Here is a 23,464-nt window from a genome sequence, read left to right as displayed (position 1 = left end):
ACTAACTACTGCGATGCGCTGCGAATTAATTATTATTATTTTTTTTTTTTACTATTACTTTTATATTATTTATTTTTTTCGTTTACTTATTTGTAAACTTTCTGTGAATAGCATCTTTCCCTATTTTGGAAAATAGGGAAAGATGCTATTCTATTACAAGATGATTGATGGATACAGAAGATAAGTGAAGTCATCACACAAACCAACTAAAAATCACACTTTTTTTTCTTTATCGAAAGAAAAGCATGGAAATAGCTTTTAAGGTTCTGTGTGATTTGATGAATGATAATAGAAATCATTTTTAAATTATCCTAATAATATTATATATAATTATTTATGCTCAGTTGCTAGTAGAGCTGACTGAGAAGTACACACCAGAGGTGTCTGATTATAAAGTGAGCTATTTTATACTTCTGAAATTTAAATTGTGCTGTGTGCATAAACTGTTTTTGATGCTGCTGTTATTTAGGATGCGAAGATTGTTGCATTCAATCCTCAGCATACTGTATATACATACAGTATATAATATACTGTATATACATACAGTATGTGTGTGTATATAAATGTTTTGAGAGCATAGGGAGACCATCTCAGTTATGTCATTCTCAGTGCATCATGGGAGTGGACGTTTCCTGCAAGCTCTTTTGGTGCAATTTGTCGCTGTGACTGGTTATTTATTTATTTTTTTTCTTTTAGGCAAACAGTATACTGCCAATTAACTACATCAAAGATCACAATTGGTCTGACTTTAAAGGTTTATAAACTACTGTTATAAAACAATTTCCCTGAATGGAAAATACACACTAAATGCAGCATTTGTTTTCTCTCTGGAGGGATCATCCTTGACCGGTAAAAGCAAACGTTTTTAACTACCACAGAGATGGTCATTCAGATTAAAAAGCTTAAATAATATAAATAAAATCATTTCATCTGGGCGTATAAGCATTATAAAATGTTTAGTTGGAATACAACAGTTCGATTCTTTGTCATGCCATTGTTGGCGTGGTCTCAAATTCTCGGTTTGGCCCATGCGAAAGCAGAGTTCTGTTTTGTAATGAATAGCAGAGATAGTAATAACATGTATATATAATAGCCTACATACGAAAATAGAAAGAATATTATTATGAACTGATGTATTCAGCCGTGCTACAAGAGTACAGGAACATATGATCATCTACAACTGTATCTGTTTTGAAACTGCTTTAGATTCGGAACAGTCCAAAATTATTAAAAAAAAAAAAAAAAAATCAATTGATTTAATCCAATCAGAGTTTCGTTGACATTTTTGTCAACAGCGTGAACCAATAAAGGCGAGCTAAATACACCTGCATCACAGGTGACGTCAGTATGAGCGCGCGACCCCTCTGCACGCGCAGATGATGGTATCTTCCAGCTGAACTGAAGTGATGCTGATGATGTCAGAGCGCTGAGTGAAGCTGAGCTCCGCGCGAGCTGAGATGATGGCGAGCGCGTTCACAACATCACAATCTCTAATGCAAAGCGTTTAACAGCGCATCATCATAACAATGGACGGTAATGTCTTCCTCGACCAAGAACAGCTGTTGGGATTCCTGAAAAAGCTTAAAGAAGTGTTCGACGTGTGCGACGAGGATGCAGACGGATATATTCGGGTTGAGCACTTCGTGGACCTCGGTCTACAGTTCGGCCAAGGAGATGAAGTAAGAACCTATATTTACTTAATCGTTCACTCATTTTCTTGACTCAAAAAATGTTTGTCATGTAATGCTGCAGTGCACTTTTGTACCTTACAGTTACACCTTATAGTCTCTGGGAATATTTTAGTAAATCACTTTCACCGATCTTGTGCAAACAGGTCGGCTTATTCTGTGATTGGTGCTGGATGTTTACGGTGCTATAGTTTTATTTAGGCTAACTGGCATTTTAATAATTGCACTTCCGGCAAGTAACCAAGACAACTGTCTCTTCACTCTCCTTCATCAACTGTGATGTCATCAGCCATCACACAGAGTCAACTGTTATTTATTTATTTATTTTTGTACAAAATATTCGAGGAACAAGGAATACATCACAATATTAATCCCACAATAGCCCAGTTTAATGACAAAATCATTATTTAGCTACCCATCTCATGTCATTCTGTACAACACTCGTCTTTGATACGTACAAGATGATATTAAATAATTTTGGTAATTAAAACATTTCCATTCCCTTTGACTTCCATTGTATGTACTAAAAAATGAAGGGAATGGAAACCAAAACTGTTTGGTTATCAAAATATCTTTTGTGCTTCATAGAAGAAATTCAGGACATGATGGTTTTCCCTATTTGTTGCACTGAAGACATTGTGAGACTTGACATAAATATAATACAGGAGACATTAAAAACTAGATATTGAAATTCGTATGTATAATAAGCTATACATTTTTAGTTGATGATCAAAATAACCTTTAATTTCATTTTTAATTGATCATGAAGTTATATATGTTGTGTTTGTAGAATCTCAAGCAATGAGCAGTACTGGCTTTCTTAATTGTAGATCTTGACCTTCAGCTGTGTAGCTCAGTGTGTGCCTCTGGAAGACCTGCCAATAAATACTGTTGTCTAGAAATCTGTCTAATGGACAGCATGTCTCCTCGGAGTGACCAGTCAATATCCACCGGCCTGTGTGAGGATTGCTGCTGCTGCTGAATATCAGTTGAGCTGAGTTTGTGTATTTTGGTTAAAATGACTGTTTACACTCAGACAGCTGTAGCGCTATGTTAACAAAATTTAAAATAGAGCAAGTGAACTTTTTTTTTCAAATTAAGTAGGCTAGAAGTATAAATTCTGGCAAAATAATGATAACCTGATCGACTTTCAGATTTATTTATTAAAACGTGACACTGCTTTTCGTGGTGATGGTTTAGTTTATCGGTTAGCTGATCTGTCAGTTCATCTTATCTGCCAGAGCATGACCAAAACAAAGACCATAATGGGAATCACAGGTGGTTTGGCTAATCCTCATTATGTTTTCTTATTTACAGAGACGCCTATTATTCTGCCCAGTTGGGCTACATTGTATTTGACAGTTTAGTCACCCATCGTGCTTTGTTTTAAATGAATTAGACCTTACTCTGGAGAATCTGGACCCTGAATGTGCTTTAAGTATGAAAGAATGGACCCTTTTCCTTTACTGTCACCATGGCAATCATGTTTAACAGTGTTGATGCTGAAAAGGCTTTTCAGTAAATGCTGGGTGGTGTTTAAGATGAGGACATACAGGTTGCTTTGGAGCTGTAGGTTACACAACTTTACAAAAGATGGATGGATTTATCGGGGACATCTTGAGATTGAGTGTTGGTGCTCTTAGTTGACTGCAGCAGAAGGATTTTCTTTACATGACAAATTATAGTCAGTTTTTTTCTGCTCTGTGTGCTGCTCAACCATTCTTGGTTGGCACTTGCTGTTTTATTCAGCAGATTAAGATATTTAATTGCCTTCCTTTACACATTCAACTGAATCCATAATGAATTGTGGTTCCTCAAGGCTCTTTGTCATTTAAAATAAGTCTCTATGGTCTCTAGTGGACAGCAGTAATGAAAACCAAATGAGCAATCTGAGGAAATCTTGATGTTTCATAAGTTGAAAAGGCTTACGTTCAGTATTATCTCAAGGTTTTTGGGCAAAAAGATTCAGATTTATTTGTTTTTGTAACCATTTACTGTATCTTTAGGCTCTCTTATCTCAGTGATTTTGGATTATTAATGTGATCATTAAGCACTCGGATCGTCTCGTTTGATTTCAGAAATTATCCATGCCAGTTCTGACAGTATATTCAGACAACACATTATGTTGTGCGACTGTATTACTTGCTAAACATAGTGAGCAGTGGTGACAAATGGGTTGATTTTATCTAATTGATAGCGAGCACAAAGGGGAAGGACTCTGTAAGAATAATCCTTCTTAACCTCCAATGAGCGCCATGTCAAGTATGGGGCAGGGTCACCCCTCGGGCCGATGACATTCTGGGGGTGGTTGGGGTTCCATTCTGGGGGTTGTGGATGATCTCCCCCTCAGTCCGTTTGCCGCGGGTCCCCCTACACAGAATCAGAACTAACCAAAATACAAATCATTTCATTACTGCTGCACAGGTCTTGCAGTATGTATTGTAATCTCCTCTGAAGGTGTAAATTATAATGGAACTATATAAATGATAAAATCTCAAATGATAGTTTTACAATTTGCAATTATGTTGTGTTTTCTTTGTAATGTAGAGGATTTTTCTGAAGTGTCTCAGCTGTAAGATATCCATTTTTTATCAGATTTAATATATTGGCCAAATTTAATTTTCTTATCGGACCGATAACATTAAAATGAACATATATCGACCGCAACTGATATGGTGGCTGACATATCGTGCATCCATTTTTATGGTGTTTTTGTAAGTACACTTTTCACACCAAATCTAGTGTACACCAGAAATGGATTCATAATTTATTTCTGATATGCTGATCTGGTGTTGAATAAATATTTCTTTTTATTATCAATGTTGAAAACAACTACTGCTTAATACTTTTGTGGAAACTGTGATGCATCTTTTTTTCAAGAATATTTGATGAATAGAAAGAGCAAAAGAAAAGCATGTGTTTGAAATATAAATCTTTTGTAACATAAATATCTTTACTGTCATTATAAAAATTAGTATTAGTATTAAAAGTATTAATTTCCTTAAATAAAACTTGTAATGAGCCCACACTTTTGAACGGTATTGTGAAGTAAACTGTCATCACATTTGTACGTTATTTATTTATTTATTTTTGTCACATATAAATCTCTTACTTTTCATTTATTTTCCACTTTCTATATTTAACTAAATACTATTATAGATAGCTGAATAAAATTGAATGATAATAAAAATAAGTATCCTGTAGTAAGTGCTGCAAACAAAATGGCTGTAAAGTAGCGCTTGTCATTAATCTGAAGCAAATGTTTTCGTGCCATGTTGTACCATTTGCTGTGATACAGTTCAGTGCTTTGTGCAGAAGGAAGTGATGTAACGGTGTGAGTGTGAGGTACAGTCACAGATGACTGGTCTCTCTACATGGATTCTGAGTCACAGTTGTGAGAAACAGTCATGATAGCAGCTTGAATGTCTGTGATGACCGTCTCGAAGTCCTGGCAGGTCTTCTCACCAATCCACCCTGCTCCATTTCATTTCTTTAATCCATTAGTTGCATTCAGTCTCATTCTCATTTTCCTTTCCCTTTTCTCTGATGCCATTTTCAGGTCAGCTTTTTCTTCATTCTCCATCTAGTCTCCACCTTCATTCCTTATTCCTCCCTGTCATCTGTCCCCTCCCCTTCTCCATCTCCTCCTCCAGTCCGTTTCCTGACGCTGTATCTGTGAGTGTTGCAGTGATTGGTACGCATGAAGAGCATGAGGATGTTTCAGTGCAGAACGTGTGGTGGACGTGTGCCTCCGCTCTTCTTCCCTTCCCACAGGCAGGCTGCTCTGTAGTGGCCTTGAAGAGCGCTTGCTAACACCAAGCCCTTGACACAACGCTCATTAACAACTGCACTACTTCACAGGGACCCTGATGGATCACACAGTGACACGATGTGAGGGTCAACAGCATCTGACTGAGTTTTAATTTAATCGTTCATTGATGCTGTATGACTCCTCATGACTAAAATGTAACAGAGAATGCAGAATTGAAAACAAGAGTGGTGCTTAACTCATCACGACTGTAAGGATTAAGTTTGATGTGCTCAGTGAGTTTAAAGAAACAAAATTGTTGGTAATAAATCTGCAGCTAATCTGGACGTTTTTTGCTGATGTGTAGCCAGTTTTAGTGAGGTAAACTGAAAACAACTGCTCCAAAGAACATATTTAAAGGGTTTGTTCACCCAAAAGTCAGTTATTCGCCCTCATGAGTATCCTGTCATTCCAAAGAAATAAGACTTCAGTTCATCTTCAAACCACAAATGATGATCATTTAGATTTTTAATGAAATATGAGATATTTCCCTCTCACTCCCCTTAAACTTTCATTCTTCATAAATATAATCCAAGTCTTTAAATATAAATAAAAGCTTAAATTAAATGTGTTCATAATATTGAATAAAGCGATCATGTTTCTTTAGATGACTTGGATTAAACTGCTCAATTCATATTGATGTCTTTATGATTTTTTTTTTTTTGAAGTGTGAATGTTTTAATGTAATGGACTTTAGATGGAGGGACAGAAAATATAAATATCTCTATTTGTTTTTCGAAGATGAACATAAGTCTTTTGGCTTTGCAACAATATGAGGGTGATTGATGACAGTATTTTCATTAGTTAAAGTCCCTCTGTAGTCAATAATTGTATCCCTTAATACTCATCACCAAAATTACATATTTAAATATTTTTTCCTTGAAAAAAATTCTTCATGCCTTAAAATAGCTTGAATGTAACTCTGCATCCTTGCCTCATTTAGTATACGCGGTTCTATGAATATGAGAATTAGTCCCACCTCCCTCTCACCCGCACAAGCTCAGAGATCCACTCGTTGACGTGATTGGTTACAAGGTAGTTTGTGACGTCAGAAAAACCAGCGCTTTCATCTTGCATTTTTGAGATCACTGCAGTTCTAAAGAGAAAATACTCAGCAATGGTGTTGACTTATTAATATGTATGGAGAACACTCCACTTGACTTGAAAGTGGCGTGTATGTTTACGCTAAATTCATGATGCCATGTTGGAGAGCAACTGCGCGTGACTGCAGAATCTGACATCTGAGTTTTTTGACATACTTCAGCATGACATCAGAGCAAGGCGGACTGCACTCAGACACATTTCTAACCGGCATGCGTTTCGCGCTGATCACCGGTGATCGGTTCTGCGCATATTTTGCTCATCTCAAACAAGTCTGTTATGACTAGAATCTGAGTATGACAACGTCAGGCTAGTTAAAACGGTATTATTGTGAAAATATTATTGCAATTCAAAATATCTGTTTTCTATTTTAATATTTAAAAATGTAATGTATTCCTTGTGATGACAAAGCTGAATTTTCAGCATCATTACTCTAATCTTCAGTGTCGGATGATCTTTCAGAAATCATTCTAATTCTGATTTGATGTTTAAGAAACATTTATTTTTATTGAAGAAAAACAGTTGTGCTGTTTAATATTTTTGTGGAAACCGTGATGCTTTTTTTGAGGATTCTTAGATTAACATAAGGTTAAAAAGAACAGCATTTATTTCAGAACAGAAATCTTTTGTAACATTATAAATTTCACTTTTTTCAATAGAACGCATCCTTGCTGAATTAATTTATAAAAGTGTACATTTCTTAAAAAAAAATAAAAAACTGACCCAAACTTTAAATTGGAAGTGTGAATGGTATATGAATTGAATTCTTCTGTAGACCTCTCTGAATTATTTTCTCTCTCTTTCTGAGCGGAAGTAGAGGAATTTGGGGCAGGTGATTTATTTAGCTCATGTGTGCTCCTCTGTGTGCATGCACCATTACACAGATGCATCATATCACCTGCTTTAATGACCCCTCACCCCTGTGTTTCAGCTCTCTGTTAGAGCTATGCACTAAACACCTCTTTTTCCGTGGCAGCGTGGTGAATCATCCTAGCAGGTTATAAGGCGAGAGATTCAAGACTGAGAGGTTGTTAAGAACACTTCTCCTCCTCTTGGAGGTGAATATATTTAGAAAGAAGTGACGTTGTCAAGGAGCTGTGTGTGAGGTGTGAAACACAGTTACGATGATTTCTGTTACCATGGAACGTTCTCTCATAAACTCGAACAAGTCTGGCAGCCCTTAAGGGCAACTTTCCCATAGGAATGAAAAATGACTAATGAGATCTTCTTAATATCTCCCTGAGCATTCAATCAGGGTAGCTGGCATAAACAAACAAACCAACCTTAATGTCTCAGTTTCCAACGCATTCTCATCCCAAGGCGTCATATACAAAACTTTTGTCAAAGCATAGACATCCAACGCACATGGCACCCTTTAGCGTCATTACAACACACACAGAGAATGGGTAGGTTTATGTCTGGGGTAGGGTTAGGGTTAGACCACTAGGAGGCGCCTTCTGCCCCATATATATCTGTGTCTCATTTGACGCTAAAGGGTGCCATGTGTGTTGGATGTCTACGCTTTGGCAAAAGTGTCGTATGTGGGATGAGAAAGTGCTCCAGTTTCTTATAGATGTGAGAATGAAGACATTTGCTAGAGAAAAAGGACCTTTCAAAGGGATCTCATCCATAGGGGCTTTCGCACCGGAGGAACCTTTTCATAGTTTGAACTATTGGCGGAAACCTGGACTAGGGACGATTTTAGTTATAGGAACTCCTTTTGGAGGAACCAATTGAGCTTCAGAGTAGGGTCTAAACCAGCACTTTAGGAACTATCCGTGACGTTAGTGTTCGCTGATTGTCCGAACGCACGCAAAACACTAGCACCAACCATTTTAAAAAGGTTGTGTAAACACAGATTATAGCCTGTATATTTACTTGAGAAACTTGAAACCACATGGTATGTGCTACTAACTTTTCATTACTGTCTACTTTCTATGTATAATAGTTTTATCTAATAACATATTAGACAGGACAGATTGTAAACTAATGAACACTAATTAGTTTACATTCAGTGCCGTCAAAATAAATCACAACAACCGCGGCTTAAGTCATTTCAGAGTTCCTACTGGTGGTGCGAATGCAACCAGTTCCCAGAACTATCCGTTGCCAAAGCCCGAACTTGCTATGAACATTTCTCATCAAATTTTCACAGGAATAAATTATCTGACCTATGCTTTTCACATTTCACATTTGATAACTTTAAACAGACTGTATGATAACAATGGTCTGTGTGTCATCTTTAGGGAATGTTGGACAAGAACATTTGAGATTTAAAGGAGTCGTTCACTTTTCAAAAAACTTTTGCTGATAATTTACTCACCCCCATGTCATCTAAGATATCCATGTCTTTCTTTCTTCAGTCAAAAAAAAATGTAAGTTTTTGATGAAAACATTCCAGGATTTTCTCCATATGCACTTCAATGGGAACTAAACGATTCAAGGTCCAAAAGACAGTTTCAGTGCAAACTGTTCAAAGGGCTTTAAACGATTCCAGACGATGAATAAGGGTTTTATCAAGCGAAACGAACGCTCATTTAAAAAAAAACAAAAAAACAAAGTTTAAGTTTTATAAGCTCAAACGCTCGCCTTGCTCTGTTCTGTGACGCACGTTCGTGACTCTCCTGTTCGAACTTGTTTATCAAAATGAACAAATCTTTTTTCGAGTCATTTCGTTGAATGAACCAAATGACTCGAAAAAAGATTTTGATGAAGGAGTCAAACAGGAGAGTCACAAACGTGCGTCACAGAACAGAGCAAGGCGAGCGTTTAAGCTTATAAAACTTAAACTTTGTTTGTTTTTTTAAATGAGCGATCGTTTCGCTTGATAAAACCCTTATTCATCGTCTGGAATCGTTTAAAGCCATTTGAACAGTTTGCAGTTTGCACTGAAACTGTCTTTTGGACCTTGAACCGTTTGGTTCCCATTAAAGTGTATTATATGAAGAAAAATACTAGAATTTTTTTCATCGAAAACCTTAATTTCTTTTCGACTGAAGAAAGAAAGGCATGGACATCTTGGATGACATGGGGGTGAGTAAATTATCAGTAAAAGTTTTTTTTCTCCTTTAAACATAACAGAGAACTCTTCTAAGCCACAAAAAAGCAACCGTTGAGCAATACAGTATTCACTGCTATCAGAAAAACATGGTTTATAAGTTACAGCTACGGTTGACCAAGGTGTTTGAAGGCAAATCGTCTATGAGTTGAGTAAGCGAGTCGTGTCACATGTCAGCAGAATGTCAGGATCAGTCTATTTCTCCTGGACAGCATGTCCAACACAAAGACTTGCTGACAGTGGGAGACGACACATCCTGACAGCAGCTGCTCTACTGCATCATCGGTGGGAGGTGAAGCTGACCACTGATAATACACACGTCTTCCCATTTATATATTATAGGAAGGTACCATCCTGAACATGTGATCGCAATCCTCATTAAGGGGACTTTGTGCTTAACATTCTCACGATTGTCCTTTTTTTTCAGGTTAAGAAGTTTGCCAAGTACCTGGATCCCAATGCTCATGGCAGAATTAACTTCAAAGATTTCTGTCATGGAGTGTTTGCAATCAAAGGTAAGACGACGGTTCCCCTCAAGCGGTATTTCATGCCCATATACCGTTGATGAATCTGTTCTCGTTAGATCAAAGGGATTATAAAAACATCAAACCATGAAATCATGAGCTACACTGCAAAAAAATAATCTTCTTATTTGGTCTCGTTTTCCAATAAAAATATCAAAACATCCTTAAAACTAGATACATTTACTTGAGAAGAAAAACGGTGTAAAATAAGAATACTCTTTTTCTTTTTCTTTTTTTTTAAGAATCGAGAATTCATTATTGTTTTTACCTTACTGCAGGGTTCATGAGGAAATTGTTGGGGGTTCATTTGATGATTAAACGTTAGTAAGGAATTAAATGATAGAATTTTAATATTAAAACAAATAAATTACATATAAAATAAAAATGTAATTAAATACATTTTAAAATACAAAGCAATCAAAATACTACAAATAACACACAATCAAAATATCACACTATAAATAAATAAATGAATAACAATAAAATTAACTAAATCATATATTTGTTTACCTGCATGTTATGGAACCATTAACCAACATCACAGAAATGTGAACATGCAAATGTGTTGCATGTTTAATATTTAAGTATTTAATATTTTATAACAATTAATATTTAAGAGGATCAGCAATCAAAAAACCTTTTGGAATCCCTGCTTCACCCCAATGAAAAAGGTTTAATGATTAAATAATGAAATAGAAATTAAAGTATGTGCATTTATTTTTATTGGAAACAATATTAAAATTCTGATTATGATTTTTTTTATACATACTATAGCTTCCTTTCAGCTCTAAATGTTCTGTAGCATCAAATAAAGAGCACATCTCTTATGTTCTGTCACACACAGTTTTAATATCAGCACAATTGTGCCAAACAGACACACTCTCCAGATAAGAAGACTGAGATGTGTTACCTATGAATTAAAAAGACAAAGTTGTCCATTGTTCAATAATTAAATGCAATTTTATCTCCAGACTAGCATTATCACTTCATATTATTGTAACAATTCATCTGAAGAATCCAAAGACCGATAAAGGTGCACATCAGCTCTGTCTTTGTAGCATTTCCTTGTGTAGAATTGCAAGGAATAATGAATAGCTTGAGTGAGCACAATCTGATTAGAGATCTCTGCTTCAACGCTGAACACTCTTGATCTGCCTAATTGAAAATAACCACATTTGAACAGCAAATTTACGAGCAGCTTTGGGTGTGTCTTTAATTAAGGTTTATCAGATTGAAATATTTCCCCATATAATGACAGCATAGTAATTCACTTGTTAGCGTGGGTTGTTCTTCCCAGTTAAAGAAGGGGGGACTTTATTCCTGATTATAGTGTCAAGCATCGCTATGGGATATTTTTTTAGGGTTTCACAGACACAGTCTGTTACTGTGTAATCATGGTTCAGCAGTCTAATTTCACATTATTTATAGCTGTTTCAGGACACTTATTGTCTTGTCTAGATGGGCGCACTCGCTTTTCCCTATTTCACTGTCATTAAGAGCTCAGTAAACAGGGTTACATTTGTCAGGCATGGACACACGCGCTGCTTGGCAGACTTAGGAAGCCCAGATCTGCCAGCTGAATAGGCAGGCCACAGGCAGGCACGGGAACCCGGGTACAACGTCTCTCTGTCAGCGCTCTGTGGAAGTGACTGCAGGCCAAATGGGCATCAGGCCGAAAGACTTTGTCCCAGAGTGTTTAATGAGCCCCAGTGGTCTTCCCACTCACTGAATCCCCCAATCCCTGATCCCCAGCACGCACACCAAGTCTACAAAAACCAAAGCCTATGTTGGTCCTTTTGAGGTCCCATTGGATACTCTAGTGTTGTACTTAAAAGATGCAAGATTGTACCACTGCTTTACCATTAGTCTGTCTTTGGCATTTGCTAAAACTGACCTATTGTCTACAGCTTTATATATTTATGTATGTATGCATTGCCCACAACATGTTCCCATTTGGGTCATTCCCGGAGCCAAGTCAAGCTGTTACACAGAGCTCCAAACCTTCACTGCACTTCATGTTATGTGACTATTTATGGAGTCAAGGCCTTGGTTGCCCTACGCTGTGGCTCTCAGTATGTTATTTATTCATGGCATTTTACTTAGCCTGTTGTATTTCTGCAGATGGGATTGTCTGAATGTGTGTGTGTGTGAGCAACAATATAGCCTTGTATTTTAGAGAACAATTTCCCTTTCCAGCATAATATCTAATGTTGATCTTTCAGTTTTTATCAAAATGAGGATCTTGCCATTTGTCTTGTAAGTGGAGCGAAGGAGGCCTAAATGTTTTAGTGTGTATAGATCAATAATTCAGGCATGAGAGATGCCATTAAAAATAGGGATCTGAAATTTAAAGTAGCAGAAGCTGATTTATATGTACTGTACAATGGCTGCAGTGTCTAGTAAATCAGAAAGCCACATAACTTGAATTAGTCAATGTACATCTGAGATTCTTGAATGAAAAATATAATGGATATAAGGAAATCCTTCTAAACTAATGATGCAAACTTAAAGGAGTCGTTCACTTTTAAAAAACTTTTGCTGATAATTTACTCACCCCCATGTCATCCAAGATGTCCATGTCTTTCTTTCTTCAGTTGAAAAGAAATTAAGGTTATTGATGAAAAGATTCCAGGATTTTTCTCCATATAATGGACTTCAATGGGAACCAAACGGTTCAAGGTCCAAAAGACACTTTCAGTGCAAACTGCAAACTGTTCAAAGGGCTTTAAACGATTCCAGACGATGAATAAGGGTCTTATCAAGCGAAACGATCGCTCATTTAAAAAAAAAAATAACAAAGTTTAAGTTTTACAAGCTCAAACGCTCGCCTTGCTCTGTTCTGTGATGCACGTTCGTGACTCTCCTGTTCGAACTCTTTCATCAAAATGAACAATTTTTTCTCAGAGTCAATTCGTTCATTTTGTTTGTTGAATGAACCAAATGACTCAAAAAAAGATTCGTTCATTTTGAAATTCTGAAACTGTCTTTTGGACCTTGAACTGTTTGGTTCCCATTAAAGTTCATTGTATGGAAAATCCTGGAATGTTTTCATCAAAAACCTTCATTTCTTTACGACTGAAGAAAGAAAAACATGAACATCTTGGATGACATGGGGGTGAGTAAATTATCAGTAAAAGTTTATTTAAAAGTGAACTACTCCTTTAATCAATAGCTTCATTTTGTACTTTCGTAAAGCACATTCGGAATTAGAACTAAAGTGATAGTCCAATCAAAATGATTTACTCACCCTCATGTCATTCCAAACTTTTATGACTTTCTTTCTTTTATGGAACATAACTAAACAGTTTTTAATCCTATTCACTCCCATTGTATGGACAAAAATCACAATGCAAGTGTATGGAAAGTTGGGAACCAAAACTGTTTTGTCACCAACATTCTTCAAGTAAGCAATAAGGTACGAGAGGACTACACAGGACAGGTTTTCACAGGACTAATGTTTCTTTCTATGTGGTTCAGGCTGTGAAGAGATTCTGAAAACTGCACTTGGGACCCCCAACATCGGAGCACAGCCGTACCAGACGGACAATGGCTACTACTATCAGGTGGGCAGATTTCCGTTTGACTACTTGATGTTTTTTTGCCCTTTCCCACATGACATGGCCAATTAGACTGTTGACCCCCCCCCCCCCAAAAAAAACAAACAAAAACAACAACAAACAAAAAAACAAGACACTGGGTCTGATCGACTGAAAACACTGCAGTTTTGTCATTGTGCACATGCACCAAATAGCACCGCATTGGATTAGTGGCTACTGACAGAATCAATAGGGACACCTAACTACTGAAAGTCTAAAAGTTGTGTATAGAGATTATTTTATTGGGATTTTGTCTCTGACTGACTAGTATTTTGAGTTTTTCCTGTTTGTGAAACAGGCTAATTTTTGTTGTTGCACAGGTTGGTTGGTTGGTTCACTTTACTGGGAGGCAGGCACTCCTGCTTGTTCTAATTGTGTTCATTTGCACCACATTGAGGCAGTCAACCCAAAAGCAAGCCAGAAACTGTAAGCACTTCTGTTGGCAATGTGTCTAGACGCATTAGGACACTTTATGGGGAGATGCATTGTTCTCTGCAATGACCTTGACTTGTATGAACTTGATGGATGAGAGTAAGTAGAGCCAAAACACCCCACAGCATGTCAGTTCTCAGTCACACACACAGCAATCCATACTGCCACTGTTTCACAGGCTTCTGCTTGAGTTACCGTTTAAGCCTTGTAAAACATAACCTGACACAGGACGTTGTAATGACTCCTGTCAGCATGCTGTATATGACTCAATGGAGCTGTCAGTCAAACAGCTAGAGTGGAGGGGATTCCTGACATCCTTCGACACATACTGTGTACATTTATATGTATTTTTATGCAAATAATTACACTTTGTTTTTGTTAAAGGTCTTCAAAATTCACTTTTAGCACAGGGTAAAAAAATATTTACAAGATTTGTTATCACAACATTTTTTCTTTTGTCAAATCAACTTAAATAATTTATTTTGTTGAGATAACTTATTATTTTAAGTTTCTGATGATTAAATCAATCTCCTTCATTGTATTAACTCACTTTTTCCAGTTCAATCAACTTAACATTTTAAGGCAACCAGGTTACTTAATTTTTTAAGTTAAACCAACAATATTTTTTTACAGTGCAGATATTTGCAGTAGCACCACATTGCAGTACACAAGATTCAGGGGGTGGAGTCGGATCCAGATCTGTTGGGGTGGAGCTGGGTAGGTTTAGGGGTGGGTTTATGGATAAGGGGGTGGGGTTGGGTAGGTTTAGGGGTGGGTTTAGGAATAAGGGTGTGGAGCTGCGGGTAGGTTTAGGGTTATGTAAGGTGGGAGGAGTTGGATCTGGATCCGACTCCTCCACGTGGATTTTATGTTCTGCAGTGAGGACCATCTCGATATTTGTATGCAAGATGTCTTACTCTTTTATGCAAAAAGGGCATATATGCCTCCATAGGGCATATACAGAATTTATCCCCGTCATCCCTGAATTATGAATATCAAATATCAATAATTTACTTCTGTATGCAGAGAGAAATGCAAATCTGTTTCTTTACCAATTGGACACATCAAAGTCCTACCATTGTTGACCACAGTTATCTGTATAAGTGAAGGTGGTGATAGTATAAAGTCCTTCACAATCCAAGTATCAATATTGTTTTTATTCATTGTAAAAGCTGTTAGGTGTATATTCTCTGACTTTGATTTAAAAGCTTAATGAACAAGCCCGTTCATGCATCCAGTGTCTGTTTTTAGTTATATAGCTGTTTGATATTTAGCAGAATTGAGGGTTATTTGCAATTTGCACTTTTTTTGTAATTATACATTTGTTCAGAGTAAATGTTTTCTATATGTACAAATTTGGCAAATCCTATTGTTGAAAGCTTAAGTTTTCACTGTTATTACTCAATTTATAGATTTTAAAGATCGTATAAATGCGCATATAAGCTTAAGAGCTGTTTCTTATATTTGAATGGATCAGGTTACTGCAATAGTGTTGGCATCATCACTAGGTGGCAGTGTTTGGAAAGATATGAGATGGATTTAGCTCAAAACAAATGATTCATAACAGCAACACTTTGGGGATAATATTATACATGTATGGAAAGTGCAAGGATTAGTGTTTTTCATTTTGGAAAAAATGCCATTATGCAGATTTTACACATGCGCCATACTGGTTTAATTATTTGTATTGCCCATTACCAGTTGTAATCTAAAATAGCTTATTAATTTTACAGTAATGCATGGATCATTTTGAGCGTTTTCAGTCAGACAATGCACTTAAGAGTGAAGCTGGATCATAGTGTCCCTGTGGATATTAAACACTGCAGCAGCAGCAGCAGTGAACAGACCTCCTCCACAGTCTGACAAAGACACATTCAGTCACACTAGGAATGTAATGATGAGCTTCATAACCATGTTGTCATTCATTTTAAGACACTAATAATTACAGAGTAATTGCGTAGTAATACCCGAATGAAAATGTTGAGAAATAGGAAGAGAAAAGGAGAGAAATATGAATCATTCTAGAAGACTGGCTAATTATGTAGCTAAAACGTTGAGACGTTCACAGTCTGAGCAGCATGTTTTAGTACATTTGTAATTGTAGTATCATTCATTCCTGCTCATTTGCTGTCTAAATCCATTCAAAAACTATCATTTTTCCAACAGTTGCAGGAAATGTTTTTTCTATATTGTTGATATAGAGGGTGGTGCAGGTTTTAGGAATATTTCCATGATAGCTCCTGCACTACAGCTTTTTTTTTTTTTAATGTGAGATGGCTGTCGTGTGAGGATGTGCAAATGAAGTCTGTCTCATCTACTGCATTGCTCTTTGCTTTTTCTGTGCTCTACTGCAAACGGTTCTATTAGCACTTCAAATGAACACTGGACTGAAGCTTTGCATTGATCTTCTGCAGAGCACCTTTATCTCTCTCTCTCTCTCTCTCTCTCTCTCTCTCTCTCTCTCTCTCTCTCTCTCTCTCTCTCTCTCTCTCTCTCTCTCTCTCTCTCAAAGCAAAAAACATTGAAATGTTAATTTTTTTGATGATTAAACTGACACCACATGATAGAATGTCAGGGAATGGCATGATTACTTCCATGTCATGAACATGTTTTCTAATTGGACCAGGATGCACCTCTAACTAATATTGTGCCGTTTCTGTGACAAAGTTGTCCGATTATAGTAGTGTAGTAGTGTTGTGGTGGCTGTCACAAAGCAACGCTGCCATTTTAACACAATGCTTTTTAACATACTATATTAACATATACTATGTTTGGTGAAGTCTTCACAGTGTCTTTGGATAATTAAATGTGTTCCCAGGACACACACACAGCATGATTAGAGATTAAGGTTACAGACAGCTGATCAGATTGACCAAGCATATTATGTCTCCTGTACAGGACCTGCTTGAGGACAGTTAAGGGCTTACTTGGTCTGTTAATGCTGCTTATGTGAATACTATCCTTTACTGTCACACAAACATTCTCCATTGACCTCCATTTTCTTTTCTCTTTGGTAACTAAGTAAACTAAAGTTTTTGATATAAAAAAATAAGCCACAGTTGTAATTTGTGTATAAAATTAGGAGTTAATGTGCGCACGGTAAATATTATAGTGATGTGTGTTGACTTAACACTTTGTGCAGACGATCTTCGTTTAAAAAATATAATTTTCTTATTTGAACATTGAAAATCTTGCTCTGGGCATTTAAATAAAAATTTAAATAAAGCAAAATGACAAAAAGTGGTATGTAGGAGTTTTAATAAAATCACACTCGGAGACAAAACAATTTCTGCTGACAACATTCAAACTCGAAGCTCATATTTTAGTTGAGATGTGGAGCTGTGTTTTTCTGGGTTCATTGGTGTATGTGCGTGTATGTGTATGTATTGTGCTCGGTATAGATCAATCGTGATTGGAGTTTGAACTCAGAGATGTTTCTTCTGAGTGACTGCTGCTGAATGATAGTTGAGTCAGAGCACTAATGAGCCTGTCACATTGATTACACTGATGGATAACCAGAGAGAGAGAGAGAGAGAGAGAGAGAGAGAGAGAGAGAGAGAGAGAGAGAGAGAGAGAGAGAGAGAGAGAGAGAGAGAGAGAGAGAGAGAGAGAGAGAGAGAGAGAGAGAGAGAGAGAGAGAGAGAGAGGGAGGCTAAGAGCATGTGTTGAGGTGCTTGTCCCTTTTATGCTCCTTTTTCTAGACATATTATTCTCACAACCTTGTTGTCTCATATTTCTATAATCACGGCCTTGTAGTCTCAGATTTCTGTAATATCTGTGTCTAGTCATATTTTATGTTACTATTGGTACTAGAATATTACTGTATATTACTAAGGAATGGCAAAATGGCAAATAGACACATTACGAACGCTATCTCTTTTGACTAAGCTGAAGAGATAGCGAAGAGACTTTACTGCTGGTAATTCAGAAAGTTTAGACTGAATATCATTTGTTGTCATTGAGACAGAGATAGATTGTAGGGTTCAGTGGTGGACTGAGCAGTATTCATATCTGCAGTATTCATCAGTTCTACTCTATATCCATGTCTATATCTCATGTCCACTCCACACCAAACCTAGTGACACCAGATATGGTAAATAATGGATAATATACAGCAGGTACTGAAGATTTTTTGATGGGCTTTCAATTTGGACTATATTGTGCTAAAACATGTTAGCAACATGTTAAAACATGTAAGCAACATGTAAACTTTACAATAATAGATGCTAGCAACATGATAAACATGCTAGGATCATTACTTTGCAATAATACATGCTAGCAACATGATAAAACATAATAGGATCATGTTAGCTATGTTTTAAAGCATGCTAGCAGCATTGCTAGCATGCTTTAAAACATAGCTAACATGATAAAACATGCTAGGAATGGATCATGTTGACTTTGCAATAATATATGCTTTCAACATGCTAAAACATGTTAGCATCATGTTAGAAAATGTTAAATAATGTTAAAACATATTAAATCATGCTTTCGACTAAAAAATAATATATGATAATAATGAGCTAAAACATGCTGTAGTAGAACCACTACACTAGCAACATGATAATAAAACTTGCTAGTAGCAACATTATAAAACATGTTAAAAACCTTCTGAAACTTTCAGAAAAGGCTTGCCAAGCCAACATAAAAGTTTGTACTGATAAACTTTACTTTCTAGTTTAAAATGTAAGTTATTCCTGTAATGCAAAGATGGATTTTCAGCATCATTACTTCAGTCTTCAATGTCACTTGATCTTTCAGGAATCATTCGAAAATTATGATTTTTGGCTTAAAAAACATTTCTGATTATTATCAATGGTGATAATGTTTTTGTGAAAACTTTTAACTTTTTATCAGAAGTGACTGTGTCAAAGTGTTTCAAGCAAAAAGATAATCTGATATGAAATGATCTGATCTAATAAAATGTGCATCTGATATGATATAACTGGGGGAGTGCAATTTTATGAGATGCATTATGTGAATGCTTGGCTAAAGAGAAGTGTCTTTAATCTATATTTTGTGTGTCTGGGCCTGGAACATTATCAGGAAGGCTATTTCAGAGTTTTCCTTATAATGTTTGGGCCTCAGACTGTTTAAATCCAGATTTAAGACACATCTTGTCACTGCATATTAAAAAAAATAATAATAATCAGGAATCTTTGAAGAATAGAAAACTCAAAAGAACAGGATTTATTTGAAATAGAAATGTATTTTAAATGTCTTTACCGTCACATTTGATCAATTTAATGCATCCTTGCTGAATACATTTTTTATTAAAAACTTACTGGCCCCATATTACATGTTTCTATAGACACAGATAGACACTTTTAAAATGGACTGACTTGCCAAATATACACAACTTGCTCATGTTGTTTACTTTTGTGAACGTGTCTGTGTTACTATATCTTTGTAGTATCATCTGTCAATCAGCAGAAACTAAATCTGTGCAGCACCACAACAAACATCATCATAAGGTCCAGTATCAGTATCTGCTCAGAGCAGACTGAATGCATAAAAAGCTGATTTTTGCTTAAGCAGGTGGGGATTCAAGCTGTTGGTATTTTAAGCACAGACGCGTGTTGAATTGAGATGCACCTCGACAGTGTTTGATGAAGATGTTTCAGTGTGAGTAAAAAGCCCTCGGCTTTCATGCACCACATCTCTCTCTTCATCAGGAGCACTGCAACACTGCTCCATGTGACATTGAATTTCACAGGCCAGTGCCTGCTTCCTGTGAGCCTAAAGGGGGCTGAACAGATTTATATATGGTAGAATATAATTTTTGTTGCCATAATGGCTTGTTTATAGGTTTTATGATCAATACATGTTTTAATGCTCCTACATCTTTCAATGTATATCCATTTTGTAAAATGGCAGGACTTAGTTCACCCAACAACCCTCATGGTGTCCCATTTTGTATTTTTGTCCATACAATGAAAGGTTCAATTTTGTTTTGAACCCAATGTTCTTCAAACTTTGTGTGTGTAATGAAAATGTAATTTTGATGGGAAACAAAATATGAAAGACGGATGAAGTGGTGGCGGTACAAAAAAAGATGATGTGTTCTGTCAATACTGACTGTGCAAAGAGAAGAGAGAGAGATTGAATGTCATGTGTATGGCAAATAAATGGACATCAGAAGTTATTGGCGAAACTGTCACTACGTTTGACATTGTCATTTGGTCCAGGGTCAGATTATAAAGGCAACCCATTTGTGGATGATGTTGTGCAGTACTACTACCCACTGAGTTCAATCACTGCCATCATGCTTTCAACATCCTCTCTTCTCCTCTCTCTGTCTGGGTGGATGTGAGCAGCCAGGTTCTTCTGAGTGCATGCTCTGCCACAATGACATCACATGTTAAGTACGAGCTTTCTCCTCAAGTAGCCAACTGTCACGCACAGCATGAGCTCGAGGTTGCCTGACATCACTAGATAAAATGTCAGCATGTTGGTCGGAGCCATTTGCACAGCAAGAATTGAGCAGTTTTATACTTGAATACGACCTCTTTGCACTCTAGCTTTTGTTTTAAAATTAGTTTAAGTTTGAATCATTTTATATAGCTTTTAATGATTTTATATAGCTTTATTTTTATTTAAGTTTTCGAATTTTTATTTAAGTTTTTCTCATTTTAGTACCTAAACTTATTTATTTCAGTATAGTTGCGAAGGCAGTTTCCTCTAATATTTAGATTACTATGACTGAATAGACTTGAAAAAATGATTAACATCCTTGCTGGAAAAAAGACATTTAACACAGCCTAAGCTGGTTTAAACTGGTTTTAGCTGGTTATCTCCCAGCCCAGTCAAGTTGTTTAGCAGAGTGACCAAGTGCCCAAAACCCCCTTAAAACCAGCTTGACTAGACTGGCGAGCCAGCTAAGACCAGCAAATCAGCTCAATCAAATCAATCAAATTAACTCAGAATTAATCTAGTCTTGGTTGCATTTTCTTATACTTTGTGTAGTTTCTTTGCATGATTATGGTTAGTTGTATACCACTCTTTGGATTTAGGTTTTCAGAACAGACCTATGACCCAGTTATACCTTGCAATCCACCGTTTGAGACCCCTGGTTTTGGATTATAGAGGAATACAGTCATTTGTATGTGCACTGTGCCCTACTGCCAAGCCTGTGTTCACTGTGTTCCCTCCTGCTCTTCTGTCTGCTTCTTACTCTTGCTCACTCACTTTGTCTTCTTTTCATTTCATAATCCACTCTGTGTTACACTAGTAGCTACTTGAACATTTGAAGTTTCGGTGTATCATCTTATTTTTTAGGACTGTTGATTTGAATGTGTCAACCGATGAAAATTTGCTGTTGACCAGTATACACATAATGTATGTTGTCTGATTCTTTGTGCTTTTTTGGCTCATTGGGTCTGTTTGTGGCCTCCCTCTCTTATTCTCTTTCCCACTTTTCTCCTCGTCTTTCTTCACATTCCAGAAGTCCTAATCTACTAGCTGTCAGTCACAATAAAGATGGGAAAGAGAAAAGAGAAAGTTAGAAAGATAAAAGCTGTGCTCATATGCACACAGAGGCTTCTCTGTTTAAATGAAAGCCTGAAGCAATCATTCACACATTACAGAGCAGTTTCAGTTAACAGCCTAAATGTTTTCTGTCTTGCTTCAATTTTGGTCTTACTACTACTCACTTGAACAAACCCTTAGTGCCAAGTATTAAAGTTCTGCATAGTAAGCAAGCAACCACATAGCAACCAGTTAGACCCCTAGCGACCACCCAGAACCTCCTAGCAACCAGATAGCAGACATCCAATACACCTAGAACACCTTAGCAACTGCATAGTAATGCCCTGCAAACCAGCCAGAAATATAAAAACCATATTGCCTTTGTCAAAAAAAAAAAAAAAAAAAAAAACACTCAACACCTTAGCAGCTGCATAGTAACACCCTGGCAACCACCCAGAAATAAAGCACCCAGAAAGATTTTGTCAAAAGACACTCTGAACACCTAAGCAATTGCATAATGCCCTGACAACCAGACAGGACACCCTAGAAACCAAGTAACAAGTGCCTAAAATATTCAAAACACCTTAGCAACTGCATAGTAACTTCCTTGCAACCACCCAGAAATATAGCAACCAGATAGCATTTGTAAAATAATTTAAAAAAACACTCTGAACACCTTATGAGCTTCATAGTAACACCCTGGCAACCACCCAGAAATATAGCACCCAGACAGATTTTGTCAAAAGACACTCTGAACACCTTAGCCACTGCAAAGTAATACATTGGCAACCAAATAACAAGTGCCTAACAAATCCAGAGCACCTTAGCAACTGCATAGTAACTTCCTTGCAACCACCCAGAAATATACACTCTAAAAATTGTTGGGTTGTCAAATATGGGTTAACCCAGCCATTGGGTTAATTTTTATTAGTACATTTTTAACCCAACGGTTGGGTTTGTCCATATTTGCCCCAAAGTTGGGTTAAAACAACCCAGCATTTTTAGAGTGTATCATTTATAGCTTATAGGGACCGCATGAGCGCAACTTTTATTTGAAATATTTACGAACGCTCATTTTAAAGCGAGAATGCAAATCATTTGCTCACAGTGACACCGATTTGACCGCAAATAATAATACAGTCTAAACAACGCAGGGCTGTTTTAACCCAAATTTGGGTCAAATATGGACTAACCCAAATGTTGGGTTAAAAATGTCATTTAAAATCTTCAACTTTCACCTTCAACTGTACATTTTTTAATTACATTTTTAACCCAACATTTGGGTTGAAATAACGCAGCATTTTTTAGAGTGTAGCAACAAGGTCGCATTTGCAAAAACAAACAAACAAACAAAAACCACTCTGAACACCTATTAGCGTCATAGTAACGCCCTGACAACCACCCAGGCAAACTCTCATGATGGCAACTTAATGGCAACAACATTATTTCCACAGTCAAACACCACTCACGTTTTCTTATAAAACTCTAGCTGTGTGTAGAGATGTTCAAATTGTGAGAAACTTATACAACTTCAACTGTGTTTCCTTTGACATCAGACAACAGGAAGCAAGAGGAGATCAACCACACCTGACTGAAATAACAACGGTCTCTCTTTACATAGTTACCTGCAATGGCAATCAGGGTAAAGCAGGACAAACATGTCTGAAATAGAATGGCTTTGGCTGTGTAAACAGCTTCAGGAGCCAAGCACTAGTTTGTGATAGAGCTGTGTGATCGTCTTTTCATCTGCAGCATCCACTCTCGTGTTTCCACCCTCCCTCCCTCCCTCC

The 23,464-nt window shown here is 36.8% G+C and overlaps 1 protein-coding gene across 1 annotated transcript in view; it reads left to right on the top strand.

The window, feature by feature from the left end:
- The first annotated feature begins 1,432 nt into the window (after positions 1-1,432).
- rab11fip4a (RAB11 family interacting protein 4 (class II) a) overlaps positions 1,433-23,464 on the top strand; it is a 45,911-nt gene continuing 23,879 nt past the window's right edge. The window contains exons 1-3 of the mRNA XM_039686597.2: positions 1,433-1,679; positions 10,083-10,170; positions 13,657-13,742. Of these exons, the coding sequence (XP_039542531.2) occupies positions 1,527-1,679; positions 10,083-10,170; positions 13,657-13,742 (327 nt within the window). The 5' untranslated portion in view covers positions 1,433-1,526. The remainder of the gene's footprint in view (positions 1,680-10,082; positions 10,171-13,656; positions 13,743-23,464) is intronic.

Source organism: Pimephales promelas, chromosome 3 (genome assembly GCF_988280905.1).
Source record: "Pimephales promelas chromosome 3, fPimPro1.hap1.1, whole genome shotgun sequence".
Lineage (NCBI taxonomy): Eukaryota > Metazoa > Chordata > Actinopteri > Cypriniformes > Leuciscidae > Pimephales > Pimephales promelas.
This window is presented reverse-complemented; position numbering and strand designations above follow the sequence as displayed.